We start from the raw sequence: 12902 nt of genomic DNA, 5'->3' as shown, positions 1-12902 counted from the left end.
TGGGCGTCTAGAGCCCCTAGCTAGGCTTAGGGCAATCTTAACCTAACCTATTACTAAAAGTACTTCCAACCTTAACCTAACCTATTACTAGAAGCACTTCCACTCTTTCAGGGATGGCAAAGGCTTATACATGGAGACTGATTTTTCTTGGAAAGTAATAATAGGAAATGTTTCAGTTCGGAACTTGAAGGTCTGGATAAGGGGTAGTTTGGAAATATAAAAATTATGACAAAATGGGACTACAATATAAATTATAAAATATGTGGGATTTTTCAATATAAAATATACAGGAATTTTTTTACTTAATTTTCCCTTTTCAGAATGCAGGATTCATGGGACAAACATTTATAAATATTTTATTCCAAAAATATCGTCATTACCCTCGACAAAATCATTGAGGGGGTGACAATAGCCTAGTTAACACTATGGGGTTTTTAAAATTTTCATTTAATTCAGGTATTTTCTCAAAAATATCCTTAAAAATATCTATATTGCCATATACAGAGTTGAAAACAATAGACAAACAAGGGTATTTTAATAATTTGACGGAGTACTTCTACTTGTTCAGGATCAATCGCATCACTAAAATGTCCCTACTTGTTCTTGTTTCGCATTCCTGAATCATGGCAATTTAAGCATTTTTAAGATATGTTTGAGGAAGCAATTAAGTGATATAAATTTGCTCAAATTGCCATGGTTCAGGAATTGCTCAAATTGCAAGGGACAAAGACAATCTATTGTATAGGATATCCAGATACTACAATTCTGCATATGGGACAATAAAGGACAAAAGCCAATCCATTTTAGGCTCATGGGTTCCCCTCATTTGCATAACTAGAAACCAAAATACATTGATCTCATTCAAGATGGTCAAAAAATCTTCTAAATGTGAAATAGACAAGTTCAACAATAAAATACCTGCAAGATAAAGAGTAAAAACAAAAGAACACCATAATATGACAATATTTTACATAATTCACCACTTCAAAAGAGTTACATCATAGACTCATCAAGTCGAACTCCACTATCAAAAATATTATAATTTTGGGGTCACAAGATGCATATCTCTCTCTGAACATCGGCAAAAAGCCTTGCTGATTTTTCCCTCTATACCCGCTCCCCCAATCAATAATGTTGATCAATCTCCATCTTTTGACTGCTGCATTATTGGAAGACAACATTGACCACAATCAGATGACTTTTTTTATTTAAAAGCGAAAAACTAACCAATCCAAAACCCCATGAAAAATTGCCTCTCGCGGAGATGATGCCCCTCTCTATACGAGATTTATCTTGCTGATGCCCTTCTCTATAGAAGATTTATCTCTCTCTTGGAGATTTATCTCGCTGATGCCTTTCTCTATAAAAGATTTATCTCTCTCTTGGAGATCCCTGTTACCATTTTCCCAAATGGTGACAACTAAAAGGATTGACCCCCCTATATAGAGATTATTAGGCTTATTTTTTACTCCCTAATAAACCACATTCATCTTTTCCCTAAAGATCATAATACCTCAAACCTTGCTAGGAATAACCAGCACAACTCAAGTGTGCCTCCTAGTTCTGACATACTAAAATGCAACATCATAGTAAATTTCTGTTGACTAAAATAATAAGAGACCCAAGAGACTCTTTGAAACAAAATATTAAGTTTGAAATTGAGTTTGAAAACGCTATACAATAATTTGTGAATATTTTGAAGCCAACACTAGTCACTGAAGATCAATTCCATTTGAAAAAGAAACTGATCTAGAGCACATAAATGCTCCAAATCGATCCTTTCTCGGAAATGGACTCTCAAATGCCCATTTCCGTAAGTTATAAGTTTTCAATATCTCAGCAACGTTTTTCGTGTAACTATTCACAAAGTGAATCATGATATAAAATTTTTGGATAAAGAAAATCCTTCTCAAATTAAGTTGTGGGTCTGGAACACTTCATCATGTGGTTGGGCTCGACCATGCTATGTTTTAGTTGAGGTCATTCCCTTTTACTTTTTCCTTTCTTTTTCTCTTGTGTCTCCCTTTTTCCATAGTACTCAAACACAACATCGTCTAAGTTTCTTTAAGGGCAATGAATGATGGTATTACACACTTTTACAGCCGCTGAACTTTTAAATGACCATTGATACAGTGGAATTACTAAGGTTATGACCCTTGATGATCTTCTTTCAGTTTTTGTCGATGAAGGCATATTGAAAGATACTTTCGAAACGAATGTCCACTTTTGTTGTTGGGTCCTTCTAAACCTCCTTTTAATGATATTTTTGGTCTGGGTGACTAGGCAAAAAGAGCATGGAATCTTGTGTATGAACCGATTGTCAATTTCCGAGGGACACATGGACCGCTGAACAGAGGTAGTGGTTCCAGGTCAAACTTTTAAAATTCCTTTCTAAAATTCAAACAGATATAGAGGCTCATGAAATGTTTTGAAAACGATTCCCTTAGTGCTACTTCATGTTCTAATGACTCCTTTGCCCCAAATTTAATTCCTCAATTAGAAACCAATCACGTGATAGGGCTTTTGCCATTTCAAATGAGTTAGATTGGGGAAATTACTCTATAAGGGCTTGGAAAAGATTCTACAAGTCCCACTAAAACGAGTTGATGATGATAGGGATAGGGATATGACTAGCAAGGAAAAGTTATCTTTTAAAGAATTAAAAAGTAAATTAAAAAAAAAAAATTCTCAAAAAAGAATTAAGATGGAGGTGGGTGGTGTCTAGGGAAGTAGATTACATCAAAGAGGAAGTAGTACAAAAAGAAGGAACGGGGTTTCAGAAGGGGGGATAGATATAAAAATAAGGTAAGGGTTCCATGCAAGTAGTAGAGAATATGAGGCTTGTGTCCTTGGGAAGATTTTGCACAATATCGATAAGGATTTCTTTTTTAATGGAAGAGAAATAGTTATTGGCTCAGTAATTATTGATAAGGACCATTGGCTCAGCAACTATTGTGCGCGGTACACAAGACTGAGTACTAAGTACACTTATGTAGTGTTTTGTACGCATATGTTTTGGAGAACATAGTGCAAATTGCATGGTGTGTAGGTGTACAACACATGTCCTAAGTGCAGACATCATTGCTACAATTTGCACACGAATAGTGCACATTGAGTGGTTTGTGTTGTGTACAGTGCATAATATATAAGACCGAGTACTAATTGCAATTATGTAGTGCTTTGTGCACATATATTTCGGAGAATGTAGTGTAAATTGTATGGCGCGCGGGTGCACAATGCTCATCATAAATGCGGGCATCATTGCTACACTTTGTACATAGATAGCTCAGATTGAGTGGTTTGTGTTGTGCACATTGTGCAATACACAAGACTATTGAATCCATGTTTTATGATACATGAGGTTGACCTTTGGTACACCCCTTGTTCAAGTGATGAAGGTTTTTAAGGACCGTATCCAGGCTTCAAAAGAGAAAACAGAGCAAAGGATACTATAGTCAAGAAAAATGGGATGAAGGATGATGCATAGTCAAAGGGGGTCGTTGCTCGGCCTACTCATTCTTTAGCAAGAGTAGCTGCTAGGTGAGCATGTAAAGGAAGGGGGGCATTTTTGATAATTAGTGATGAAAGTAGAAGAGAAGAAGAAGATGATGATGATTCTACATCTGTCGGGAAGGAGTAAGGGTGGCAATGGACCGGGTGGCCTGGCCCGATCAGTCTGGCTCTAAAAAATTGGGGCTTCGTGACCCAAAGCCCAGGCCAAGGCTAGGCAAGCATGGCTCAAGGGTAAGGCCATACGGGGCCTGACTCGGCTTGACCGTCTTTTTCTTTGTTTTTTCTTTTGTTTTGTTTTCAATTTTGTTTGGCACATCTCGGTTCAGCCGGCCTTTATAGGCTTAGGCCAGGGACTTTTTGGCCCTATCAAGGCCGGCCAGGCTAGGACCAAGGGTGGCCTATTGCCACCCCTAGGGAGGAGTTTACCGCTTGGCATGAGTCTACTTCTACTTATAATAGAGATTATTAGTTGGAATATCCAGGCACAGGAGATTTGCGAAGAAAACAAATTTATGAGAAGTTTGGGGTATGGATCTATTGGTTTTACAAGGATAGATGCATTAGGGGTGGTAGGGGCTTTTTAGGTTACACCGTGAACCGTGTTTTCAAAAAGCTGACTCTCTCTCTAAAAAAAATAGGGTTTTATAAGTCAAAATCTGAGCTTTGTGATCACCAGTCTCATGACTTACCTCTTTTCATATCTAGGCTTGGCTCTCACTCTCGCTTCAACAAGTCGCTTTCAATTCAACAGCTCAGAGTGTGTCATAAAGTTAAAAAAACAAATTGATAGCTCTGTGTCATAAAGTTCGAAAATTTTCTCGACACCTTATCGAAAATTTTCTCCCTTAGCGTGTATCTTAAAGTTTAAAAATTCTTCTTTGGGCTTTGAGCTCGATCATTGCAATAACCCCAGCCACCCCATTTTACATCCAACAATCATAGTTGATTGTGACATCTTTGTAACAAACAAATAGTCTTATGTATGCTTTTCCATTAAAACACATGCTTAAAAGTTACACCCCTTATTTTAATGATACAAGGGTACAGCCTAAGTTCATAACTAGTGTGTAGATTCAACATCTATATGCTTATGTGCAAGGTTTTGCACATCAAAGCATCTCCCCTTTAGGGGCTTCACAATAGTGCCTTTTGTGGTTGCCTTGAGCACATGCAGCATAGAAGGTTGGGATTGTATGAAGAAATTGAATCCAAAACCTGTTAGATGGATATCCCATGAACTAATAAGCTAGGAACCTTGTTTCATGGAGCTTCCAAGCATTCAGTAACGAAGAGGAGCTAACAAGGATAGGATGATGAGGTTATATCAGGAAGGGATTCCTTGTGGACCTCAGCTGGTGGTATGAAGCAATCAACTGAGAGGCCGGGCACATTGAAGACGAGATCCTCGATAGCCCACGCCTCCTCCATTCGTGTGGTTGCGCCTCCAACCTTGACACCATCTCCAAACCTTGTTATGGTCACAGAGGAGTGGCCTGAGTGCGCAACCATGATGCCTTCGATTGCTCTGTAATCCCCAATTGAGGAAGCAATCGTAGTCTCCCAGTATGTAGCCTGAGATCCCGGGGGCTGTATTCGAGTGAGGTAGGAGTCCTCTAAGTGAACTAGTAACCCGCTTCGTTGGCTCATGTAACCCACTAGATTGTGCTTGATGATCTCTGCTGCACTGTCACTACGCTCCACAAGGGCTTCTCGATCAACTGCCAATTTCAGCATGAAGCAATCCTCATCAGAAATCTGCTTCTCTCCGACATAATCGGCCCCTAAGAAGGTGGACGCCACTGTAAAAGGATCCAGTCCCTAATCAAGTTGCCTTTGTGTTAGTTTCCAGGGATTTTCTACACAAATATATGTCCAGTCTTTTAAAGGAGAAGAAATTAACGGTATATTTATTTTCATGAAAGACTATTTTCATATAAAATAACTCCACTGTATGATTAGGTGTGGGAGTTTTTTCACATTAACTTGCGTGAAAAAATATTGAGGGACCAATTGGTATGAAAAAACTCACACACTTAAACGCATCAAGAGTTTTTTTGGGTGAAGATTTTCACCTAAAATACTTTCACGAGAGGATTTTCATGCGTACCAAACGTGCTATAATTCTTGCTGAATCTTTTTGGTATTAAGTAAATATTTTTAAATATTTTATTTTTATAAAATTTGTTCCTAAAAAGAAATAATACTTGTTCCTCATGGTAATAATGTTAAGTTAGGACCCTGACTTGAAAGATTTGGTGACATATCAACCGCATTGCTTGGTGGGGACACTTTGTTGTTGAAAATGGATTTTTTGAGCCACGTAGGCACCATAATCACCCAACAGAAATGAAAAAGAGTGAACGGTTGTGAGGAGGGTGTAATATATAGGAAATTTTATGTAGGAACCATAAAATAAGGAAAAATATACATGAGACCATTTATCTTAAGTACAAGGTGGTCACAATTAATCTTGACTATTGGATGTGAAATTAGATGACTGCATTTATTCCATTGACCAAGCTCAAAATTTAAATTTTCTTTTTCGAATTTTGTGACACACCCAAGCTATAAGATTTCATTTCGGATGGTTGTACATAATAATTGTGACCACCTCATATAAAAGGTAAATGGTCTCATTGTATACAATCCCATAAAATAAATGTGAAATTATTGTAGGTTCCACAGTTTAGTCAATGTCTTTTTTCTTGTGATTTTGTATTTCATTTTGCCCTAAGTTCAATATTTCAAACATCAAAATCATTTTTAAATTTTTTTGTTCTTCTGATTTTATGTACTTTATAGTAGTATGATGCCCCAAATGCTAAAAAACTACATTGCTAGAATTGCTTAATATTGGAAAAAGCCACATTTATAGAATTGTTTAATACTAAAAATATTGTACACCCTTTTAAGATAAGGGTAGTTTGATGTTCCAAACATTAGACAACTCCCCACTTATGAATTTATTTTTTAAATATGAAATAGTCCGATGTCTCCAATATTGGATCACTTCATTTCATCTTTCTATCTTTCTTTATTTAAATGCAGCTCAATTTTGTTAAAATCGAACGGCCCAATAATTGGGGCTTAAAAGCCCTAAGGTTGCGATAGTAGGAATTTGAATGGGGCTTTTAAGTGCTAATTTCCCATTGCGGTTTGATTTTGACAATATATAAGAAAAAGAAAAGAAAAGAAAAGATGAGATGCAGCCCTATGTTCTATATATCAGCCCTGTACAAACTTTTTTTTTAAAAAAGTTATAAGTATGGAGCGGTCTGATATATGAACTATTGAATTGCCCCAACATAAAGGAAGTATGATGTTTTTAATATTAGACTGCCGAGCTTTCCAATATCTGGGACATCATACTGCCCTAGAGTTCAAAAAGGATGGCTTGATATTTGCAGTACCGAAATGGAGGCACAACTAGAACCGAAAAAAAAAAAAAAAGGACTTCGGTGTAAAATTTGAGAAGTTGTGGGACATGCAATACTTCCGCATTATTTCATGGTCTTTAAATAAATTTCCTAATATATACACTTGTAGATACATCTCTCTCATGTTAACTTAGAAATCTCTCCAAAATTTATCGATCATAAAATTTTATATGTTAAAAAAATGATTTTGACTATATATTGTCCATGTATTCTAAGAAGAGTACTTCCATATTTCATAAAAACTCTGAAAAGTATATTCAAATATTAAAAAATCTTGTTTAATCCTAAATATTGGAGATAATTTAAACTTATAAATATGCCTTTGTTTTTTTAAAGGGATTGTCTAAAAAAAAATCATTTATCTTTATTTTAAAGAGGTTACAATTGTTCTCACTTATGAAATGTCAAATTGGATGGTTCAGGGTGAGTAATTAAGCTCGATAATTGTTTTTGTGGAACTTTGTGTCTATTCAATGCCACTCTTACAAACACCCATTTTGAAATCTAAGGGACAAGAATGAGTGCGACCTCTTTGTACAAAAAGTAAATGATCTCGTTGTAGACAATCATTCTTTTAAAGGAAAATTATTTTATGCTGGCTGGACCGCATTTCTACATATGCGATCCAGAAAGTGTAAAGCATCCATCTTAAAAATGGATACAAGTAGGTATTCCATCTAAAAACAATGGAAATTAATGGTCCAAATGTTTTCTTACTATGATTATTATTTTTAATTTTTAAAATTTATTAATTTTTTCATATTCATATTCATGATCTCCATGTTAGAGATTACATTATGTCTAAAAATCCATCTCAAAAATAGATTTATTAAAACGCCCCCATTTCTATATATGTGGGTTTGGCCGCATAGAAATCGAGCCCTTTTTTAAATGCTCAAGCAACTTTTTGTTAATGTTATTTTTGAGATCTACAAGGGTATTTGTGGTCTGTTTATGTTGAAAAATAAATAGAACCTCGAAACTCCGCTAAATGCTCTTTTGGTGCGAGAAAATTCTTTTAGGCCTTGAGAATCTATTTAATTCCTTGATAATGAAATTTGTACTCCAAAAATAGTGCAAATTTTGGCAGATTTGTAAATACTCGACTATCTATTGCGTGTACACTAATTTTAGGATTTGCAACGTACCTTTACCCTTCCAAAGAGACAAAGTCTATATAAGGTCTAAACCTTGTATTATTTAGTAAGGTGAATACCTTATACTATTTAGCAATGTGCACATAAAAAATCCTTTAGAAGAGAGTGTTTTAGTATTATAAATTCTTTCAATTGATCATCTTGACCTCGAGATGTATGAATATACAAAAAAAAAAAACTTAAGTCCTAAATTAATGCACCTCGTTACAAGTTATCTGAACCTTTATTTGTAAGATTTTTATGCATTTATAAATCGGATTGAAGTATACTATTTTTAAAATTTTGAATTTCATAACTAAGGATAGAATCACATCTCTAGATAAAATTTAAAGATGTGCTTTATTTCTACGGTTACAAAATAGGTGCTTTATATAAACCTCAACAATTCCTCACTCTTTTTCAATTCTATAATTGTCGAAGTCGAAATGATGCACAAACTGACCAAACATATCGCGGGGGGACTCTTTTATGCAATAATGATGGGTGAAAAAAAAACTCCAACAATATTAATATACAAAACACCAAACAATTTATTACCCTACATCTACTGCTCTTTGCACGTGAGGATTCCTTGTTTTAATGAGCAGGTCGGCCAATAAATAGATTTGTTGAAGTGTCCTAGTTCAAGTGGACTGTAGGGGTAGTACCCGATCAGGTCAAGATGGACCCTGACCTTGACCTGACTGAATGTCACATGGACTTGGACCAAACCTAAACTTGAGTTGGGTTCAAGTGATTTGGACCGAACCCGACTTAGACTTGACTTGGGCTAGTCCAAGTCATTTGAACCCAAACCCGACTTGGACACTTGTCAAACTCGATCTGGATCGCTTGATTTGGCTAATCGGATGAAGCAAAACCTATTTCCGGGTTTTGAATCGACCGAAGAAAGAGAGGTATCTCTTCACGTGAGGGAATGATCACACATGATCAAAGGCGACTTTTTCATTACAGGACAGAATTCTAATGAACGTAAGGTGACTTTTTCATTTAAAAAAAAAAAAAAAAGAAAAGAAAAGGAAAGAAAGAGAAAAGCCTTCTTAATGAACTTATCTAACAAAAAAAAGTTGAGGTTGGTGGAACTATTTCCACAGGAATTTCCCCAGTAAAATTATAAAAAAGGTGCCTTTTTCATGATATAGATTATAGTTCTTAACTGAAAACTGTCTTAAAAAGGAAAAAAAAAAAAAAAAGGAAAAAAGAAAAAAGAAAAAGCTTTAGAAAAGAGAAGTACTGCATGTGCACCTAGGTATCTTACATTTGTTGGACAGTTCCCCAGCTGGGGTAATCTCAACGAACTAAAGGAATTTATTTTAACCAATAATATAATCAGCTCATATCCTATGTTCCTGTGGGAGCATACTGTGCGTCTCCTCCCTCACTCAAAACACCTACTTGGGGGAATTATTTTAGTCTAAAATTTTGAGAAACTCATAATAATTACTAGATTATTTTTAAAAGTTTTAAGTTTTTTTATACTTAGATCTAACTTTTTAAAAATTAGATGGTCTCTATTCAATCTTGAGGCATTAGTTTTTTTTAGTACATAGAGAGTTCATTTCGGATTTTTTAGTACATAGAGTACATAGAGAGTTCATTTCGGATTTTTTTTGTGCTGATATGTTATTTGAGATAAAAAAAAAATGTCAGCAGGATATATTTTTCCCAAGGGAGGAAATAGATAGTATCTTCCTGCGGGACAAAAAAATCTTACATAAATTTATAAGTTCAAGGAAATTCAAAGTTGCTCTCATTTAAAATACATAGAGAGGCAAAACATTGTTTTTATTTATTTACCCAAAAAAGATGTTTTTATTTTTGTTGGGTGGTTTAGCTAGGGTCCGAACCTTGAAGCCTAAGCTGCAAGTCCTTGTGCCCAAACCACCGAACCAAGAGCCGAACCAGCCAAAGCAAAAGAATCTCGAAAATTCCCAAAGGAATCAATCATGTACTTTTTTTCATCTCAAAACAGTTTTACAACACTTTGATGGAATCTTATTACTATGGTAAGACATTTGTGCTTCAAATAGTATGCTAGCCAGCCCTCAACCATCCAATGTCCACCTCAGACCGTTTTGTACGGTTTGTGGCTCACGGGGAGAACACTTTCAGAAGATTAAAGTGAATGTTAAACTAGGGTATAACATTTGTGCTTCTAATAGTATGCTAGCAGACCCTTGACCATCCAGTGCGCTGATCGAGGGTTTGTGCACTTAGAGGGAGCTAAGCATACTGTTTGAAACCCAATTAAAAAAAAAAAAAAGATTGTATACAATGAGACTATTTACCATTCATACAAGTAGGTAAATAATAACATACCTGAAGGATACGGCGGAGGGGACGTACGCCACCCTTGGCGGCGTGAGAGGGAAGCCAAGGGGTGTGGCGCCACGCGATCTTGCCGTCGCTGCCGGCCACTACCTTGTGGGTGCCAACATCCAGCTCCATCAGCCACTTCTCTGGCGCCATTTGCCATATAACAAAGCACCCTTCCTCCACCACCCCACCACCACTACCTGATAAAGAAGAAGACAACGTATACGATGAATTCGCCCCACATTCTACTTGTACCATCACCATCTTCACTTTCCCCATTACATACATGTTCTTGACAGCCTCCTCCGCCCGTTTGCACCCGGACGCCGCCTCAAACTGCCGGATTATGTATTGCGCCGAAGAGTTCACCTGCGCAACCACCGCTGAGGTTTTCCTTTGTGTGAGCGGAAGTGGGGAGAGAGGGCAACCCAAGACGGCTAAGAGGATCTTGAGGTTGGATTTCTTGTGAGAGAGAAGTGGTAACTGCTCTTTGAGCCACTCCATCCAAGACCTCGAGCTGCTCTGCTTCTTCTTCAGGTAGCTGCTTGCATATGGGGCGTGGTCCAGGGGATCATCCTGGTCGGAAGGACCCTCTGTGAGGGGAGCCAGGCGCCTCCTGGAGCCCATCATGGAATTTTAGAGAGAGAGAAAGTAATGAGGGGGGAGAGAGAGTGGTGAGTGATGACGGTTTAAAGGAAGGGGAAGAAAGAAGGGTGGGTTGCAGAAGCGGCTTTTAAGGGAGGCAACCGCGGGTCCAGCGGTGGGCAACCTCCTCCATTATGGTCTTGAATACGATTGGTTGGTGGTAAAAATAAATGAATGTTCCGTTTACCGTGTAGAGTGATAGAATGGTGCCAAGTTTATTTAGAGAGAGAAAGAGAGGCAGGAGATTTTTTTTTTTTTTTTAAAAAACAATTACGAAAAAAAACTCAAACCATATGCAACTTGCCTCCAATCTAACTGTTCTTCCCACTTTTTCCCCCAAAATACAATTTCTATAGAAATACTTCTACGATAGAAAATAAAAAATACCGAAATTACCCTCCCGTACTTTTACCTTATGCATCTCTCCTCTATTCCACCAAAATAGAGGCTCCGGCATCATGTAAATGCGGTCCGTAGCTTTCCAGCCCTGTGTAAATGTGATCCGGCAATAGGGCTCCAATAGTATGTAAAGTGCGGTCCGATACGATAATAGGGCTCCGGCATATGAAAAGTTCGGATTGGTATTTGCAAATACAAAAGGTGGTCCGACAGGAGATGTTACTAGATTCCACGGCTTCGACACTATCAAGAGGGTGTTCCGACAATACTCAGTTTCGATCCCGTAGTTGTCTTAAGGTGGTTTAGCACTTTGGGCGCTCCGACAATGTGATAGTGTGCTTCGATATGGTAGTTGTCTTAAGGCTGTTCAGCACTTTGGGTGCTATGAGGGTGTGATTGTTTGCTTGTGCTATTGGGTCCAAAATGATTTTTGTGTATGAGAATTTGTATAGAAAGATTGTTTTTGGGAAAAAAGGTGTGAGAAAAAATTTGGTTGGGGTAAATTGCATAGACAATGCGGTTTTTTTTTGTTTTCCTGCCATAAGAAAGGTTTGCATAAAGGGCAAAAGTTTATATATAGCATAGGCTCTAAACAATCAAATTAGAGTGTACCTCAAAAATTTCACTAGAAGAAGTTGTTTGATGACCAAATATTTTCCAATTGATCATCTCGACATCAATATGCATGAGCTTGAGAAAAAAATGGATTTCAAGTTTTGGAATGGCCCATCTTGTAACATATATTTGGACCGTCAATTTTTTAAGTTATTTAAATTTTCAAAGATCTGCTCAATCTACACTATTTTTTAAGCTTTAAATTAATAATTAAAGATAAAAATATATTTTAAGGTTAGTCAAAGATTTTTAGAATTGAAACTACATTTCTCGATACTATTTGAAGGTGGGCTCTAATTTGACTGTTTAGAGCATGCAAACCATACGCCTATATAAGGCCACAACTTTGTACAGTGCGCCAACATTTAGAAGAAAAGAGGGTTTAAAAAAGGATGGGGTTTGTATATAGCCAGGCTCTAAACAATCAAATTAGAGCCTACCTCCAAATAGTCTTGAGACATGCCGTTTCAATATTGGAAATATTTGTGACAGATTTAAAATATATTTTCGTTTTTAATTAAAAGTGGTGTAGATCGAGCAGATCTATAAAAACTTGAAAATCTTGTAAATTGACGGTTCAAAAATACATTACAAGATGCACTATTTCCAAAACTTGAAATCTATATTTTTTTCTCATGTTCATGCATCTTGATGTCGAGATGATCAATTTGAGGATATTTACACATCAAAACAACCTCTTCTAGTGAAATTTATTAGGTATGCTATAGTTTGATTGTTTAGATCCTAGACTCTATATAAATTTTCTTCTTTAAAAAATGGAAAAAGTTTTTATAAGATGTCAACCTTATACTCTATAAGT

The 12902-nt window shown here is 36.6% G+C and overlaps 1 protein-coding gene across 1 annotated transcript; it reads right to left on the bottom strand.

Annotated features, from left to right (window-relative positions):
• Positions 1-4469: 4469 nt before the first annotated feature.
• On the bottom strand, positions 4470-11361 carry LOC18432619 (lipase (DUF620)). The gene is made up of 2 exons (XM_006842720.4): positions 10427-11361; positions 4470-5331 (listed from the first exon to the last, which is right to left on the bottom strand). Exons 1-2 carry the CDS (start codon positions 11051-11053, stop codon positions 4810-4812), a joined length of 1149 nt encoding a protein of 382 aa, XP_006842783.4. The 5' UTR covers positions 11054-11361; the 3' UTR covers positions 4470-4809.
• Positions 11362-12902: the final 1541 nt, after the last annotated feature.

This window comes from Amborella trichopoda, chromosome 3, assembly GCF_054954075.1.
Source record: "Amborella trichopoda isolate Santa Cruz 75 chromosome 3, AtrichopodaSantaCruz75HAP2 v2.0, whole genome shotgun sequence".
NCBI lineage: Eukaryota > Viridiplantae > Streptophyta > Magnoliopsida > Amborellales > Amborellaceae > Amborella > Amborella trichopoda.
Note: the sequence above shows the minus strand (reverse complement) of the source record. Positions and strands in the feature narration are given on the sequence as shown.